General features: G+C 46.8%; 7 protein-coding genes across 10 annotated transcripts in view; 3 read left to right on the top strand and 4 right to left on the bottom strand.

Moving 5' to 3' along the window:
- LOC6546285 (regulating synaptic membrane exocytosis protein 1) overlaps positions 1-3,998 on the top strand; it is a 63,840-nt gene extending 59,842 nt beyond the window's left edge. Inside the window, exons 15-17 of the mRNA XM_015157985.2 lie at positions 190-935; positions 1,040-1,201; positions 1,909-3,998. Of these exons, the coding sequence (XP_015013471.1) occupies positions 190-935; positions 1,040-1,201; positions 1,909-2,100 (1,100 nt within the window). The 3' untranslated portion in view covers positions 2,101-3,998. The remainder of the gene's footprint in view (positions 1-189; positions 936-1,039; positions 1,202-1,908) is intronic.
- A 54-nt stretch (positions 3,999-4,052) lies between these two features.
- On the bottom strand, positions 4,053-6,261 carry LOC6546137. Its single transcript, XM_001971267.3, has 3 exons — positions 5,898-6,261; positions 5,650-5,838; positions 4,053-5,586 (listed from the first exon to the last, which is right to left on the bottom strand). The coding sequence occupies exons 1-3, from the start codon at positions 6,195-6,197 to the stop codon at positions 4,366-4,368; spliced, it is 1,710 nt and encodes a 569-aa protein (XP_001971303.2). The 5' UTR covers positions 6,198-6,261; the 3' UTR covers positions 4,053-4,365.
- LOC26526636 (snurportin-1) lies at positions 6,214-7,494 on the bottom strand. Its single transcript, XM_015158834.2, has one exon. It carries the CDS (start codon positions 7,419-7,421, stop codon positions 6,366-6,368), a length of 1,056 nt encoding a protein of 351 aa, XP_015014320.1. The 5' UTR covers positions 7,422-7,494; the 3' UTR covers positions 6,214-6,365.
- A 342-nt stretch (positions 7,495-7,836) lies between these two features.
- On the top strand, positions 7,837-9,534 carry LOC6546136 (probable proline--tRNA ligase, mitochondrial). 3 transcript variants are annotated; one of them, XR_003407696.1, is made up of 4 exons: positions 7,837-8,026; positions 8,099-8,358; positions 8,412-8,673; positions 8,733-8,822. XR_003407696.1 is itself a non-coding variant. In XM_001971266.3 (4 exons), the coding sequence occupies exons 1-4, from the start codon at positions 7,934-7,936 to the stop codon at positions 9,500-9,502; spliced, it is 1,377 nt and encodes a 458-aa protein (XP_001971302.1). In that variant the 5' UTR covers positions 7,837-7,933; the 3' UTR covers positions 9,503-9,534. The 3 variants fall into 3 exon arrangements, 2 of the variants coding, with proteins under 2 accessions (XP_001971302.1, XP_026833184.1); XM_001971266.3 differs by having other exon boundaries at positions 8,099-8,350; positions 8,733-9,534; XM_026977383.1 differs by having other exon boundaries at positions 8,733-9,534.
- LOC6546135 lies at positions 9,486-11,676 on the bottom strand. Of its 2 annotated transcripts, none has more exons than XM_026977384.1 (6): positions 11,549-11,676; positions 11,100-11,472; positions 10,907-11,030; positions 10,677-10,838; positions 10,489-10,622; positions 9,486-10,435 (listed from the first exon to the last, which is right to left on the bottom strand). In XM_026977384.1, exons 2-6 carry the CDS (start codon positions 11,160-11,162, stop codon positions 9,605-9,607), a joined length of 1,314 nt encoding a protein of 437 aa, XP_026833185.1. In that variant the 5' UTR covers positions 11,163-11,472; positions 11,549-11,676; the 3' UTR covers positions 9,486-9,604. The 2 variants fall into 2 exon arrangements, with proteins under 2 accessions (XP_026833185.1, XP_001971301.1); XM_001971265.3 differs by having other exon boundaries at positions 11,100-11,281; positions 11,549-11,674.
- Positions 11,677-13,110: 1,434 nt separating this feature from the next.
- Positions 13,111-14,419, bottom strand: LOC6546134. The gene is made up of 2 exons (XM_001971264.3): positions 14,302-14,419; positions 13,111-14,097 (listed from the first exon to the last, which is right to left on the bottom strand). The coding sequence occupies exons 1-2, from the start codon at positions 14,323-14,325 to the stop codon at positions 13,231-13,233; spliced, it is 891 nt and encodes a 296-aa protein (XP_001971300.1). The 5' UTR covers positions 14,326-14,419; the 3' UTR covers positions 13,111-13,230.
- Positions 14,420-16,359: 1,940 nt separating this feature from the next.
- On the top strand, positions 16,360-17,643 carry LOC6546156. Its single transcript, XM_001971263.3, has 2 exons — positions 16,360-16,618; positions 16,934-17,643. The coding sequence occupies exons 1-2, from the start codon at positions 16,467-16,469 to the stop codon at positions 17,406-17,408; spliced, it is 627 nt and encodes a 208-aa protein (XP_001971299.1). The 5' UTR covers positions 16,360-16,466; the 3' UTR covers positions 17,409-17,643.
- Positions 17,644-17,936: the final 293 nt, after the last annotated feature.

Below are 17,936 nucleotides of genomic sequence, written 5' to 3'. Positions count from 1 at the left end.
TTAATCAGGGCTCAAGTAACATATGTTTGTGGTCTTAACTGGTAGTTAGCCTTAGCCTCTTAGTAGATAGACATAGATTAATCGGTAGTTCCCATCACTGTCGGTATTACTTGATACATTGAGTTGAGTTGAAAAGCTGAAGAAGATTACGTGGGGGAATACTCTAACTTAAGATTTCCACCTGAACAGGTGCCAGTCGCGTTGGATTGCCGAGCGGGCCGAGTAGCCGCAAGAGTTCCGTCTTGGATTTGTCGCAGCAGCAGCAGCAGCAGTTGCAGCAGCTGCAGCAGTTGCAATTGCAGCAGCAGCAGTACCTGCAGCAGCAGCTGCCCATAGGAGTGGGCAATGCCGACACCAGTCCGCCGTCCGAAGACGAGGATAAGCGTTACAGGCCGCGCTGGAAGGGATCGGGCAGCCAGTTGCCGCCGCAGAGTCCCAAGCAGGCGCTCTCCCGGCTCAAGCAGGCCGCATCCGCGTCGAATGTGGCCCAGGACACGCAGCGACAGGGCCAACTGCTGGCCACCAATCCACTGCAGCAGCGCAAGAGCAGCATGTTCCAGCTGGACGAGTCCCAGGCATCGCCACCCCCAACCACCACCACCCACTTGCAGCGAAAGGGCAGCATGTACGTGGCCAAGGTCACCGAGACCCCGCCCCTCGGCACGCCCACCCGCAAGGGCAGCGTCTATCAGAGGGGCGGAGTGGGACTGGGCGTGCATAGTCCCGGAGCAGATAGCCCGCAGCGGAAGCAGAGCGTGGTCAAGACCCTCAGCGGCAGCTATGTCAACACATGCCCCCTCACGGCCAGCGAGTCCAGCTATGGCCTGAAGCTCGGGCCCTCGCAGATCCATCCCAAGGGTTACCGCCTGACCACCGCGCGGTACGGTGAGCTGAAGATGGGATTTCTGAAGATCAAGGGCAACGTGGAGGTGGAGGTAGGTGGCGTTACAGACCTAGGAGATGGAAAATATCCAGATTTAATGAAAATGAAAGATACCTGGCCTCTTTATTGTCCTCCCTTACTGCACCTCGTTTTCAGCTAATCTGCGCCCGTAACATCGTCAACGAGGACTGCGAGACTCCGCCGGATACGTACGTGAAGTGCTACATCAAGGACGGGGACCGCCTGCGCCACAAGAAGAAGACGCGCGTGGTGCGCCACGCGGCGGAGCCCCTCTACCGCCAGACCATTAAGTACCAGGTGAGCAAATGGCCCATTGTTGTAACGCCTGGCAGGTGACGATGATGATGATGCTGACGAGGAGCCAGCCCGCGTCCATTCTGATACTGACCACGGCCACGTCCGGATGTTATTACCTGCCGCCTGCATTGTAATGCGATTAATGGCCACTGGCCGCGCAGCATCGACGAGCCCAATTTCCGCGCCCGGCGGGTGGCTGGCAGGTGGCCCAGCCTTAACCCTCTGCATGCCCACGTCCTCGTTTTGCACCTGCTATGAGTAACTGGGTTCGTAGGTCCTATGAAAATCTGTTCATTCAAATAAATATGTTTTTGTACCCGGTACCAGGGTTTACTAGATTCGTTTAAAAATATGTAACAGATAGAAGGAATCGATTCCGATATATATTCTTGATCAAGATCACTAGCCAATTCGATCAGGCCATGTCCTTCTGTCCGTTTTTCTTCCAATTTCTATCGATTTGCCAGGATAATGTTGAAATTTCTCGCACTTTTACTAGCTGAGTAACGGGTATCTGATAATCGGTGAACTCGACCCTGTTAAGTTTAATTTCTAGTGAAGATGATATACTTTTCCAACGACATAACTAGAGTTGCGTGGGCGAGCAGAGGGTTAAGACCCTGTGGGTGGGCCATATTTTTAATGGAAGCCATGTAATTACCCAAACGAGTAACCCGTAACGATAACGAATCTCCATATAAACGCAGAGCTCGGACGTCTTTGGTCGCAACATCGTCATCATGGTGTGGCAGCGGTGCGTGGGCTTCGAGCACAACCAGGGACTGGGCGGCACGGAGGTGAACCTGGACAAGCTGAGCATTGGCCAGCCCATCAACGGATGGTACCCGCTCTTCCCGATGCACAGCTACGGAGGCTCCGACTCGGACAACTCTCCCTGACCGAACAACCCGGTAGTCGCAGTCCACATGCAGTGCCGGAGTCGCCTGGAGTCGGACGTAATCGGAGTGCCACTGCAAGCTCAATTTGTTAGCGCCTAAGTTATGGACACCATATACGCATACACTGTAACCCAAGATATCCTATCCCTATCCCTGTATGTATTAGTCATAGTTAAATGAGCTTAGCATTTTAGGCTGGCAGGTGGAATCGGGTCGGGTTATGTTACACTAAATACTTTATTCGTGGTGAGAGAGCTTTGTAAGTAGGGTACGCAGATAGGGCAGCAACAGGATGGGGAATCCGAGTACCCAAATCAGACAGCACAATAATTGAGGAATCGCAGTACCAGAGGCATATTTACTCGCGTTTATATATTTTAGCTTGTTGTGTTTGCGAAAGTTTAATGTTGTTCGCATTTGAATGGAAGTGGATATGTGGATATGTGGTATGAAAAATGGAAACGAAACGGGCACCAAAACAATAATGTCGAAACTTCGAGGCAACGAAGTGGGTGGGTCCTCCGCCCACAGAGAGGGATTTAAAGCTTGGTAGCTGACAAATGCATATTTATCCGAGTAAGTGTTAATTAAGTGTTTCGCAGAACAAAACCCAAAACCAAGTAGGCTAGCCCCAGCTATCTGTACAGCTGATAACCCCGGCAAGGTTTCAACTGCTCCGCGAACAACAAGTCCGAATATCTGGACAACTGAAGATCTCTACGCTGTATATCTGTGAATCTGAATCTGAAACTCTGCACATCTGAATGTCTAGTATTATCGCAAATTGGAGAAACAAACCAACGGAATCTAGTTTAAATCGACAATCTTTATGGGTGTGTGCTTGTGTGGGTGCGAGAATTGAGTGCGATTAAAGCGTGATTAAGACGAATTTACTGTAGTCATTTTATGGTAGGACATTGGTAGCAACACAACACGGCATGGTTGAAGATTAAAGACATCCCTTTCTCCTGTTCTTCAAACTCTCCCGACGCTTCAGCCACTCAAACAGGACAATCTCGTGTAGTGAAAAGTGAAAAATTTACATTTTCGGAACTTGTGTATAAATCTAATATCTAATCAGCGTTCAGCCTAGCGACTTGGAGTTTCAAACTAAGGTTACAAACACATTAGATTTATTTATACAACGCCTACACTTCAGTCTTACTACCTAGAGTACTTTAACTGCAAACAATTTGTGGAACTTTTACGGTCCTAACACTTTTACCTTCAGTCACGATGGCTCAAATGTCCTTAAGCTCTCTCTAATCGTGAAGGCAACTATATAGTACATGTATCTGTATCTGTATCTGTTCAAGGGCAGCCGCGGGCCTTCCTTATTGTTAGATGTTGCTTTAAAGACCCAAAGAGGAATACTTAGTATCAGATAATCCGTTGTTGTATCTTGTAAGTACTTGGTAGCTGTCAAGGTAGTCAGGGTAAAATATATATATATACTCGTATATATTCCTGTGTTTCTTCGGTTGGCTAATTACTATTCACAATCTGGCTGTTGTTTGATATACCTAGTTGGGTAACGAAAACTAAAATGGTTGTGCTATCTCAAAATTAAAACTACTTATTAATGTTCTGAATTCGGCACAGTAAGCTGTATCAACTACTCTTAGGTATTTTTGGTCTTTTCTACTTACTCTAATCTACGACTACTATTACTTATTGTACTTGGCCGGAGGTGATGGGTATCAAGTACTTTGAAATCTGTAAAAATAACACCATATCAGCGTGTAGCGTTGGGCTGGAATCTGGGGAGGATTGCGCTTCAAAAGTGCCGAGAGGGCTGTAGCAAGGCTTATAAGAATACAAATCCACTACTTGTTAAAGAATAACTTAGCCATTACCTGCGTACACTATGTAAAACAATATACAAAAATGTGAACTATATAAATATGAACGTACATATTAAATATATACTATTATGTTTAAAAAAACTGTAGAAAAACCAAAAGAGACCCACACTATATGTATATCAAATTGAGTTTCAATAAACATCAAATATTTATTTGAAGTTGTCTATTACTTTTGTAGTTTCGTTTATTACAATTCTAGGTTGGATATGACTAAATATTAGACAGCAAGGTTATGGTCCGCCTTTCGCAGATGAAAGCAAATGATTTAGAGCTACAGAATTGCTGGTGTTTTCAAACTCATATACACAGAACGAAAATATTGAGCTGCATTTAATCAGCTACCTAAAATACGTCAGTTGTAATTGTTAACAAGCATTAGAATTATGAACATCTACATTAATTAATTTCTAAATTTGGCAATGGTGCTGGAAGTGGAGTTCCCTGGCGGAGTTGCTCCTACGACAGCTCCCCCGTTGTTTAGCAAAGCCGTAAGTGTGGCATGCGAGGAGCTGAGCGTAGAACTGGCAGCCAGCTTGGCCTTCAACGGCGTTGTTGTGCTGCCCACCACCTGGCCCTGCAAACAAGGAGTGGGTGATGCCGCCGGAAGTTCCTTCAGCGCAGCTTCATCAGACGGTGGTGTGGTTGCCTGTTGTTGCTGCTGCTGCTGCTGAGATGAGACGCCCTGGAGCAGAGCGTTTCTTAAATGACTGTTGTTGGTATTCCCCGACTGCTGCTGGCTGGGCAAAATATAGGAGTTGGTTATAAGTCCGCGGCTCTTGATGTTTAGGTCCACGAAGAACAGCCGCATCTTGTGTATCATGGCATCGGTGACGCTGAAGGTGAGCATCATGCTGAGATCTATGTTGGTTTTATGCCGATACAGCTCGTGTGTTTGCTGCAGCCGGCACACTTCATCGTAGATGAGAAACAAGAACCGTGAGCTGCGATTCTCGGCGGGAATAATGCCACGGGTGGCTAGCCACTCCCTGTCCTCGCCATCCGGTAGGTAGCGTATCAATTCTGGATGCTTGCTGGCCAATCGTTCCTTACCGTCGGTGCCAAAACCAAACGCTAGGTTGGCCTGCACATCCAACACAAACTTGGTGGTAGTCGAGATCTGGGCGGTGTTCCAGAATATCTGCCGGCGCACAGGAGTGGGCAGAGTGCCACCCACCAATGGAGTAACCGAGGAGCGATGCTGCGGTTGCTGTTGGTTTTGCGTTTGTGTTTGTTCCTGTTGCTGCTGCTGCTGCAGGGGCTGAACTGTTTGCAACTCCGATTGAGGAAGCAGGAGAGGTTGAGCCGCAGGGTTTTGGTTCTGGGTTGGCAACTGGTTGGACGTAGTCGCCGTGCAGGGCATGGGTTTGTTTGGCACAAAACCCGCGTTTCCAGCAAACACTTTACTAATTGGGTTAGGATCCTGTTTAGCTGAGCGTTTAAGAGCCAAACGCTGCTGATCTGTGGCGTTAGCAACCAAACGATGCTGGCGCACAAAGTTCGTGTACTGAGCCTTGGCATTCTCCAACAAAGCACACGAGGACATCTTCTGAAGCGTTTCCTCATTAACAGAATGCTGGCCCAGGTTCTCCTTGATGTTGCCAAAAGCGGGTTTAAAGTAGTTCTGGATCAAGTTAAGAAACACGGATTAAGAATGGGCTGCATTGCCATGAAGACTTTTACCTACTTGCATATATTTTTTAATTAGCTCATTGACCTCCGCATCAAAGGCTTGCTGTACACTGATCCTCAAGAGTTCTAGGGCTCTCATGGCGGATTCTGCACTGCCACCACTCTCCATATTGTGGGAACCACCGAGTCGTTGCCGAATGCGTTGTAACATGTTCTCGGCCATATCTGTTGTGGTTACATATTTCTGTGGGAAAAATAAATATTAGCACTCGCTTGCACAGATAAATCGACTTCTTTCCTTACCTGCGAGGAATCCGCATCGGAGGATGTGGACTCGCCCAGCAGGGACAAGGTGATTGTGTTGCTTTCAGGTGCCACATCCTTCTCCGTCTGCTTTCTGACACCTTCAACTGGACTGGCCACCCGTGTGTCCATCGAATGTGTGGTTTGATTAGAGCAGTCGGAGTCATCTGAAGAGGAGTTTGCTGCCTGCAGCTGCATGCCCGGAGATGTACGCTGCTGCACCTCGTTCGCTGATGTCGTGCCGCTGTTTAAGGAACCGCCCACGTCAGTGGGTATTTTCCAACTTCGCTGAATGACCATGTTTGGTTATATATTTTTTAACAATTTCAATAAGTTTTGTTGCTGGTTGGGCTGGCCGCAATCTGGGTTTTCTGATTTTCCTGGGCGCGAGCTGAGGCTATTTGTCCAGGGCCGCGTTTTCAAAACGCCTGCGCAGAAAAGCCACCCCCCCACCGCTGCCCATTTGGCCTAGCAGCCATCAGCTGATGGCGGCTCCGCACAGTCCATGTCGAATTCACCTAGCTCCAGACGTCGCTGTTGATCCAGTACTCGCTTTAGGCTGTCATACTCGTCGCTCTCGACACCCTCATCCGCCTCCATGGTGTGTGGTTCCTGCTCCTGCTCGTTCACTTTCTTTTTCTGCTCCTTAAGAGTCTTTCGGTGCTCTGCCAGCTTTCGGTCAAACGTATCCATGTATTGCAAAGCATGGCTGGGTTGGTAGTCTTCGGGAGCCTTATAGCTCTTACTAACTGGCAAGCCCAGAACATCCTGCATCATAAATGGAAACAGCCAGCATACTAAGGGAGTTTCTCGGCACACATAACTAGCCTCTTTATGGTAAAATAGGAAGCCATCAAGCACTGGCTTGTTCTCCGGGAAAATGGGATACTTATGCAGAGCCTGCTCCACAGCAGAGGTGTCCTCGAAGTCGAAGTGATCCAGGAGCTTAAATTTCTTATCGTTATGCTCGCTAATCTTGGCATAATCATTCTCCTCGAATCGGGCGCGCAGCCAATAAAAGCGAAATGATGCCTCGCACTCCTGCAAGTGCTGTTGGCCAAATGATATGGCATCGAGCACATAGAAGGTGTCCGCATTCTCCTCGTACACGCAATCTAGTATTGTTTGGGCCTTTTGGTGCTGCCAGTCGCCGGGCAGCGAAGATCGGAAATCGATGAACATCCAGCCGCCTTTGGAGTACGCCTTGGTTATGCCCTTGCTTGCCACCACGAGGCACCTCTTGCCTACAGGACAAGGAACCAGTAGCCACTCACTGAGATTCTCGGGCTTATGGCGCAGCCACTCCGATAGTTGTGGTCTGTACGGGATGCCTTTTTGGTGACCAGAACGTTTCCCGCTTTTCTTCTTTGGCGGCGTTTTCTCGGACTTTTGCAGCGGACGGGAGTCATCCTGCTCCTGCTGCCGGCGCAGTTTCTGCTGCTTTAGAAGCTCCTTTTGGCGCTGCTTCTGCTGCTCACCCATATCCAGGCCCTTCTTATACAGCTCCTGAAAACTCGAGTCCATATTGAAAAGTTTATCAAAACAATGTGCCGGCTAGAATTCAGTGTGACCGCGTCATGACAGAAAAGGTAACCATACAGTTAAAAAAATAAAAACGTTCAAACACCATTTCAGCTATAGTAAAATGTGTATTTATAAAAATTTCTTTGCTTGCACTCTTTCGTTATTTGAAAAGTAGTTTCAGCGTGATTTATTGTTCTTTTTTAATTCTACTAGCGCAGATAACCAGTTACTCAAAAGCCTGAATCAATCATAGAGGACTTACCTAGCGCACTCCTTAATTTAATAATAATACGAACAACGCAGCCACTAAAAAGTAGAAAATAAAAACATAAAATTAATAAAATATCAAGTGCAACGGGTGTGCACTGTATGTATTTTCTCTCTTACACATATGCACTATTTTGATTACGCATTGCTGGTCACACTGGCAATTGGCATTGTTGTTTTGCACTAACTTCACCGGTCTTTTTATGGAAAAACAGCATTAGAACTCTGTAAATTAACAACAAAACATGAACAAGGCGTCCCGCATTTTCTGCCCAGCCCTGATCACACCCAAAAATGCGGTGGTTAAGCAAACGGAGCAACTGTCCCGCAGCCAAAAGGTAGAGTTCCGTTCCACCTTCCATGGTGTTACGAAAGAAGTAGTTAAAATTGAAATTATACAAATATTCCAGCTGCTGACAGAACTGGGATTGGTGAAATCGGGAAGCAATGGCACCTACCAGATAATGCCCATGGCCCAGCGATCGGTGGACAAGTTCATTGACCTGGTGCAGAGCAACATGCTACAGGCTGGTGGACAGAAGATCACCTTGCCCATCCTGACGCCCACAGGACTTTGGAGGAAGACGGGGCGACTGGAAGGCGACATATCCGAGTTCTACATGGTGCGGGATCGCAGCGGCAAGCAGTTCCTAATGAGTCCAGTGAGAGAGTGAGCAGATTTCTTCATTCCTCATTCAAATAAACACTTATTTCATTCATTAGACCCACGAGGAGGCAGTGACTGCCATGCTGGCCACCACCTCACCTATTTCCTATCGCCAATTGCCCTTGAGACTCTTCCAAATCGGTCCCAAGTTCAGGGATGAGCTTAAGACTCGTTTTGGCTTGATGCGAGCCAAGGAATTCCTGATGAAGGATATGTACTCCTTTGATGTCTGCGAGGAAACAGCCAGGGAAACGTACTCAGTAGTTAATGCTGCCTACGATAGGTTGTTCAAACAGCTGGAGGTTCCTTTTGTTAAGGGTAGGTATACTTTCCGTTCTGAAAACAAAACACAATATTAATGTACAATTCTTTACCAGTCAATGCTGCTACTGGCATGATGGGTGGCAGTGTATCACACGAGTATCATTACGTATCGCCCGTGGGCGAGGACAACCTGCTACAATGCAAGTCCTGCGGCTTTGCTGGCAACTCTGAGGTTGTAATGGCACCAGCCAACTGCCCGAGCTGTAGCAGCTCAGATTTGAAAGAAGTAAGAGGAGTTGAGGTGGCCCACACCTTCTTGTTGGGTGACAAGTACTCCAAACCCCTGGGCGCCACCTTTCTTAACACCAAAGGCAAGCCGCAATCGCTAGTCATGGGCTGCTATGGCATTGGAATCACTAGAGTTATTGCTGCTGCTCTGGAAGTACTCTCCTCCGACAACGAACTCCATTGGCCAAAGCTCCTAGCGCCTTACGATGTGTGTTTAATAGGACCCAAGCAAGGCAGCAAGGAGCAGCCGGAGGCGGAAGTGATAGAGAATGAACTTCTTCTGAATGTAGGAGAGATTTGCGGACACCAGGAGTTGCTGCATGATGATCGCAAGGAGCTTACTATCGGCAAACGTTTGCTGGAAGCAAAGCGTCTTGGACATCCGCTAACCATTGTGGTGGGAGCAAAGGCAATCCGTCAGGATTCTCCCAAGCTGGAAGTGCACACCAGCAAAGGAGAAACACTTGAGCTCGATTTAAGTGAAACTCTAAAACTGGTGGCAGAACATAGCCAGTATAAGAAAAGTCTAATACTGGGGTGTTTTCAGCCGGACAATGAAGAAAGTAAAAGACGATCAGTTGGCCATCAGCTTTAGCTTTATGCAATAAAGGTAACAATAACACACAACGTTTGACAACCGCACATCCAGATTGATTAAGCGCAAATCAACTCCGAGCAGCGTTCACCACTATGATGACTAGTGATCCGCATAGTCAGGTTCCGGAATCTGCGGGTAGATCTGTACTTGAAGTTGGGGCTTGCGTGGCGGCGGTGGTGGCTTAGTCACCATGCTTGTGTACGACCAAGGCATCTGGTTGCGCAGCTCTTCGCTAACGCGGGGATTTACTGGAGCAGGATATATCTCGCTGTAGCGATTGTTTAGTGGCGACGTCACCGCCAGTTGTTGCACAGCTGGCGAAGGAGCACGTGGAGTTGGTGGCTCCGAAGGCGGATAGTTGAGGTGATCGGGATGAGCCCCGGTGGTGCGATAGGTGTTAATGTCAGGCTGCGGAGACAACGCATCTCTCTGTTGGGGAACTTGTGGTGGTAGCACCATCACAGGGGACTGCAAAGTGGTGCGATCTCCGGCTACAAACTGCTGGGAGTTCGGACGCTGGGAACCCTGCTCCGAGGGAATGAAAATGGGCAGCGGCTTGGGACGGATCTGTTCCGGATATTGAGGGCTCTCTTGCGGTGCCGAAGGCTGAATAGATTCCACTACGGTGGCCTCCACCACCGGCTGGACTAAGGCCACCACAGGCTGTGGCGTTGGCTGTCGGGTGGGAGCCTGACTCCTGCTAACGGCGGCTGATTTCGCGTTCTGCTGCGCCATGATTCCGGACAACGAGAGACAGAAGGTGACTCCAATGATGTTCAGCAGCCAGATGATGGCCACGCGACTTGTAAGGCACAGTAGAAGAATCGATGGCGTCGAGAAGTATACGCCGAAGGGCTCCATAAGGGTCCAAATACTACCAACAGTATCACTATATGTGACTCCAATGTAATCAAGTGCATCTTTCATGGTCTAAAAAATGTAAGCATGATAATTTATGATGCGTAGAACATAGTTTACTGTACCGTTGTATGACTTAAGTCAATTCCATGATACACCGAGGCCACCACATCGAGGATACTGCCAGCTAACACGGATAGGAACCAGGGCCAGTAGATTGTTCCGGAGATCAGCTTGGTGGTGGGACTGCACAGCGTGGCTGCAGTGGATCTTCAGTTATTATAAAAACTAAATGGGTTTTTGGATAACTCACTTATTACCAACACCGAAGTAGCTACCCAAAGTCCGCTGACAACTGCGTAGGTTATCATGAAAATGAACTCCCGGTGGGTTATGGCATATGACTTCTCCCAATCAATGGCCAAAGGAACTTGTTCTTCTGATATTTTCAGCACCGGTTCACCACATTGCTCCTCTGTAGCGAAATTGTATGATACGTTGCAATAGCGTTCTGTGGAACCTCTGAAACAAACCCATACTCACGCGTAAAGTAAATAAGTTCCACAGCGTACTTGAAGGGATTTTCGCTGAAGTCAGTAACGCCATCCGGACACTCCCGAAAGGTGATGCCCCAGATGGACAAGCCCAAGTAAGCAGCTCCCTGGACCTGAAATGCATATTCATGAAATTACTGACTAGCACATTTGGAATGTTGAACAATCTTTATGGCACTCACGAGTATGACAATCGCCATGAAGAGTATGAAGCACTTGGAAAATCCAGTGCCCATGCCGGCCATCTTGATGGAGTGCTATTCCCTCGGCGAGGGATACTTGCTATTCCGGGTAATGGGTTGTGCAACCTGTGATCGCTGGGCCTGCCAATTGCCTACTCGATAAGACAACGCACGATTTGGGGCTATAAATTCAATTTGAAATTACAATTCGTCAATGCGAGGTCTATCTAATCAGCTTGATTAGTTTTCTGGTGGATTTTGCATATGGAATCAGGATAGCTCAATCATTCCTGGCCTTTTCCTTGCCTCTCTTGAGGACAACTGACTTATCTCTCGATTGGATGAATCACAGAAGGAAATTACGTTGTCGTCACTTCAATAAAGTATACGCAATGTTGGCCATTAACAACGGAAACACACTCACGCCAAATCACAAATTGTTATCTCACCGTTGGAATTGAATTCGCGGCTTTCTCGGAGGTGGAAAATGGAAGGCAAAACGCGTTCGCCAGCTGCCTCCTTTGGACTGAGCTCCGCCATCGAATGGACATCGACTCTGGGTCTCCAAATGCTTCGCTCTTCCAAAGCGATAAGATAAACCTAATGAATTTAAGGGTTACACCTGTTATCAAAAGCTTCAGAACGGATCGGTGACTACCCCAGATTGTGACCCACAGTTGCACAATAGCAGAGTGCAAATATCTTTCTCATTTTGTAATACAAATGGAGTGCGTTATCAACGAGCTTTTAGGTTTATCATTCGGAGAGCATAGACACATATATCAGAACACAAATATTGGCGAACCTGCCCCTATGTAGGTAAACAAATAAAGGTACAACACCTACCAGTTAGCAGGAACTAAATTTAAACTCACAGCTGATGGCGACAAGTCAGTCGACTTATCAAGTTGGACGCGCACGCTGCGTATACTTGATATTTGACACTCAGCTTATTGACTCGTGTACTTTATAAGTTGTAAGTGATTGAGTGGGTAACGGCGATTTCTTTATCGAAACTGATTCATAATACACCCGAAGAAGCACCTAAAATCTACAAGCACCAGTGATTGTTTTGATAAACCTTGTTTACTCTTGGAAAATTGTGGCAGTGGGAATTAAAGGCACCCAATAAAATTTATTCACACCTCGCAGTTCTATTGAGTTGCCATTTAAAAAATAAAGGGGTTCTGGAAATGGAAAACATTGCTGTAATTCATTGATTAATTCAAAGGAAATAGGTAAAAATGGTTTTTTATATGCTTTGGCTTTAAGAGTTTAATGACTTTGTCCATTTCGAAAGTTGTCAAACAAAAGGCAACAAATAATTTGCAAACATGTGATAAAAATAGGAAATAATATTCTTCTACAAAATAAATTCACACCCTTCAATTGTGCATTACTTATTTATGTATTTACAACCTCCGTCATAAAAAGGTTGCAAAATATTATCTATTCTAAGATAATTAACAATGTTTGTTTGATCATATAGGTCGTTGATTTGAAAAGTATTTGGCAATGTGCTTTCCTTAGGACTTTAACTTTATCAGCAAAAAAACAAAACCTCATTCCGCTTTCTCTACAATTTTTTAATCGAAGTGCAAACAATTGATTCGCAATATGTTGACTAATCATATTGGTCATCGGGTAATGAAGCTGATTAACACTCTGGGCCAAATATAAGCACATCGATTGAATAGTTGGGGCTCCAACAATTTGGCAATGTTTTATTAACCCAATTGCACTCCACCTTTGCAACTCGCTTGTGTGAGAACATGTACATATAGTATTATTTGCTTGGACACGAAATATTTGCATACGTTGTGAGGTTTTTCCCACCGGAGATTCTGGGAAGGTTTCGAATGAATCGTTCATGCCTGGTTGAACCGCTAGCTTCATTAGGGCCTGTGTTTGTCCGAGCAATTAGAGCCTCAAATTTGGCAGAGATCCCCAGGTAGACCTGGCCACCCAGTTCATCACTTCCCGCAACGTGTGAATTGGAAATGCAAATATAAAAGCTTCGGATCAGATCAAATCACATGACTTTAATTGAACTTGGCGTGTCATAAATATGCGAGTGGCGGGATGAGTTGGAGATGAGGTCTACAGCTATAGGGTTCAGAGGTCGACCGGCTTAAACGCGAGCCGAGAGGATGACGGGATCGGCCTCCACCTCGGCCACCTTCTCCTTTAGCTTCTCCTCGTCCTTCTTCAGCTTCTGGATGGGCTCCTCCGTGGTGCTGGAAGTGGAGCTGCTCACAATGGTCAAGATGGTGGTGGAGCTCTTGTCAGCCTCCTCCTTCTCGACGGCCTTTGTGGTCGTCTCCACCTTGCTGGTGGCTTCCTCAGTGTTGGTCGCGGATCCAGCAAGGGCCACCGCTTCCTCCACACTCTCAATTGGTGCCGTGGACGTAATCGATGTTTTGGTGATGCTAATCTTGGTCTGCTTGCCATCGCTGCTGTCGTTATTGGAATCCTCCTTGATGGTGGCCGAGATCAGCTTGGTGTGGTGCACCTGGAAGGTGGGAATCAGTGGCAGCGCACCACCATTGTGTGGCTGCACGGACACGTGATCGATTATCAAGTGGGCGGGCACACCATCCTCCCCATCGGGCACCTTCCTGGTGGTTTGCAGCAGAATCTTGCGAGCCAATCCGTCGTCCGCGGTCGAGACGGCTGAAGTGGCCGGCGTGGACTCATCGGATCGCTTGGTCAGCGCGTGCTCATCGTCCTCAGTGATCGCAGCCTGGGATTCAGGCTTCACCTCCTCCACCTCGCTGCCCGGGGCGCTGGCATGGTGCAGACTCAAGGCTGACTGGAACAGACTGTCCTCCAGATCGCCGATGAGGCCGTGGAACGAGATCTGCTTCAGCTCGGCATCGGGATTGGCCTCCACCTGCCGCTTCACCACTTCCTGTTTCTCCAACGGCTGTAAGCCCGTGAAGAGATCACCCAAATCGAAGGGGGCGGCCAACGAAGAAGCCGCCAGGGTCGCCAGCAACTAAAAGATAAGTAGAAAAAGTAGCACTGATAAAAATTCCACAAAACTATGACTGATAATAATATAATAGGATTCTCAATACGGGTTTATTTGATTTAAATTGAATTGAATTAATTCAACATATTTACGGTGGACGGGTGGGCATTTGGTGTAATCTTACTGATTACATTTATATCTAAAATTCCTTGGAAGATCTTCACTCACGGTGGTTAGCAAAGTGCACTTCATGGCCACTGCTACTGCTGATTTGGTCCGGGTGGTTGTGTTCAGCTCCAAGCTCAGATCGGAAATAAGTTTACGGCCCAGTGGCCGGTGAGTTTTTAAAGTTTTCTGGCGCCCGCCGAACGGCCGACTGAAAGTTGCGACTAAGCTTTATTATTATAACGTTCAGTTAGCACTTTAATCGCTTGGTTAGCCGAACTTGTTTTGGTGCCTGCGCGTGCTACTCCCTCGATGTTTGGGATGTAGGGACCAAACCAATTCTATTTGTGATTCGTACATGTTCTGTTTGTTGTCCAACTCCACTGATTCGACACTGTAGAAAAAAAATCGCTGGAAAATTCATTTTACCGCTCTGTAAGATCTTAAATGTAAGATATATGAATGTAGTTTTCAAATAAAAAGGTCATTGAGTTTTTAAAAGTATTTTTAAAAGTACATCGGCTCCTAAACCTTCTAACTACATACATAGTTATCATGTATTGGTCCAAATATAATTCCTATTGCAAATTAATGATAATATTTTGAGCCTTCACGATTTAAATTTTTCTCAATTAGTTTAAATATATTCCAAGGACTTACTTGATGTGACCCAGGAGTTTTAGAAAGACATATTAAATCCACGTTGATTGTCTTAATTGCGGCAATTAACATATATTTACTAAAATTAAATTTCCAAGAAGCCGATCAAAATAAAAACAAGCTCAGTCTGAAGACTTTTAAAGGCCAAAACAATCGGACAAAAAAAGAAAACGGCAAATTTGGGGATACGTATGTATCTTTGAGATACTTCTGCATCCCTGGGATAACTGCACTGTGTACCAATTACAATTACGCCTCTTTAACACTTCATAATTAGAGCGGTCGCCATGAGATCACCGGGGCACAAAGTTGATATGCGAAATGTGCAAATTAATTTCAAAATTTTCCGCTGAGACAAAGGTCCATGCTGAGGTGAAAACTTGTTAAAGAAACGCGCCTGGAAATTGATTTGCCTCCATATCGTAAAACCGCAATATATTAACTGTGCCTTCGATTCGCCGGAGAAAGACTGGCGGTCAAAAAAAAAAACGAGAATCCGGGCAATCATGAATGAAAGTCAAGATCTGGCTGGTTATGCCGGAGTATGGGCGGCTAAAGGCGGTTAACTCTAGTGTGGGTTAACTCCAATACTCGGCGGGTTATAAAAATCACAAATTTTTAATTTAATTATACATTTTTCAGACATTCGGCGGGGGATGTGCGGAATATCTCCACATCTGATCACTAATTCTGGACTTGAGTCAGAATTTCTTGGTCTTTAAAGTTCTGAAGTTGTGATGTCTACATTAAAGTGCCTCCACACATGCCAATTATTTTCTGATCTATCATTCTACTATTTAATAACGCATCAAAGGATTCAAGAATAGAGCCAAAGCTTTACGATATTTTGCTGCCACACAGGGCGTATGTGTAATATGAAGAGATTCAAATTAAAAGAGGCTTAGCATGTGACGGGTAACACCTTCACATTGCATATCAAATGCAAACGATTGTTAATATTCTGCGGTCGAAGCACAAGTCTACGTCAGACGGGGCGTATGCTTAATGTGAATTATCTTGGCAGACGGGCGCGTGTCCAGACCACATGCAATAAATGATCCCGCCAAATGCGTCACCGGAGGTGCAATGTCAATGGGCTTATTTTTGGCCACAGCCGAGGAGTAAACAACCGTGCGAGATTTGCGTAGGCAAGCCATGCCAATGGTCAATATTTGTGGGGGTCCGACTGGGGACAGTCCCTGGGACACGCTCCCGAAACGAGCACAATTAATTAGAGTCTGGGCCGCGCGAAAACAATCGCCAGTCCAGTCGAAACGGAAGCCAAGTCCGAGTCCGAATCCGCGCCTAGAAACCGGCGACCGAGACCCACGGAGAGTGGCAAACCTGTCGGGCAATTAACAGATGCCGATAATTACGCGGAATCGCGCCTCGCCAGCGGACCCGGCCGAAGCTCCAGCGGCGCTCCAGTCGCTATAAAAGCGCTCCGATCTGCACTAATTACCTTTAAACGCGCGAAAGTCAGGCAAGGCATCGGAGCCACTATCCCAGTGCGAGAAGCTACAGCAGGCAGTCAGTCTTCCCTTAGCCCCAAGCGCCTAAACCTTAAGATGCAGGTCCACCAGGCTGTGTTTGGAGCCGCCGTGCTCGGCATGCTGTTGGCCATCGGAGGCTCCCTGCCCGTTTTGGATGTCAGCTCGGGCATCGACAACGCCACCATCGAGGAGCTGAGGGCCAGCGTCAACGATACGCCCAAGAATCTGTAAGTCTAAAAAGATTCATAGTATTCCTAGAATATCTGAGAGTTCAAACTGTTATTGAGGTTTCAGCATATAATACTTTTAGATTAATACGAGTATGCTGGAAACTTGAAATAGATTTGATCGCACAACTCAATGTTAGTAATTAGTATAGTGTAGTATACTTGCTGGCAACAATGTTAGTACGCATATTAGTTTGTATTTATTGTGCTAATTGCAACATAGATCTCCGCTGTGTAGAAATAACCAAAATTAACTAATTGATAGATACTTTGTCACGTAGAAAGGCTTCTAACCGGTTTGCGTTTTCCTTTCAGCTATGTGGTCAAGGCGGTGGTTTATGAGATCGGCATCCTGACGGAGGTGGGCGAGAATGACACCAGCTTCGAGAGCCAGGAACGCGTGGATCTGACCTTCTACGACACGCACAGCAACAAGAGCCACATCGACCTGGGCAACATCCCACTGCCCATCCAGACGAACGTCACCGGTCAAGTGCTGACCGGCATCGCGCCCGTGAATCTGGGAGCCTTCAGCAGTCCCCAGGAACTGCTGGAAACCCTGCCCCTGACCGGAAGCATTGTGAACATCACGCACAGCGACACCGCCTTCTATCAGCTGAGCAGGTCGAACACCAGTGCCGCCGACAAGCCACAGATTCTGGATCAGGATGCGCTGGCCAAGCTCACGCATGCGGCCCAGTTGTTCCCACCATCGTCCCAAATTGGTCGATCAGTGCCAGTGAACCCAGCCGCCGATAACGAGGTGCCCCAGTCGGAACCCGAGGATTAGGCTTACTCCGCGGAATCTCATCGTGATGCAGTGCGTTGCTCTCCAAGCAATCTATAAATACGTATACTCTAGATCTACTTAGTTTTATGGCTTCACACTTAAGTACCTACAGTGCTAGAAAAGACTGGACGAGGACAAGAGATCAGCACAATTGCCTTGGTCTCATCACAAGGTTGGAATTTCACTTTTCTATTGTAAAGTAAAAATAAATTTCGCATTAGTGCTAGGTAAATGAGGCGTCTCTCTCTCTCCTTTCCAACTGGTGTTATCTGGTCAGCGGACGGTGCGAGGTGGTCATAGTCATGTGAGTGGCGAATGCTTAAAGCATTCCGATCACTTCTCACCTCTGACGCCGGCGGATGGTGGAGTGGCACCAAAAGTAAGAGGCCCGGCTGGAACCCCTTGGGGTGCAATGAAAATCTGCTGTGGTCGTAGCATTTTATATTAACTAGATTTTTAATTTTCTCATTTTCAGTTTGTTTGTTGTTGTTGTTGGTTGGTTGGTTGTGTGTGGTTTTGCATTATAAC

The sequence above is a fragment of the Drosophila erecta genome, unplaced genomic scaffold (assembly GCF_003286155.1).
Source record: "Drosophila erecta strain 14021-0224.00,06,07 unplaced genomic scaffold, DereRS2 tig00000021-arrow-pilon, whole genome shotgun sequence".
Lineage (NCBI taxonomy): Eukaryota > Metazoa > Arthropoda > Insecta > Diptera > Drosophilidae > Drosophila > Drosophila erecta.
The sequence above is the reverse complement of the archived record's forward strand: the minus strand, read 5'-3'. Positions and strand labels throughout refer to the sequence as shown.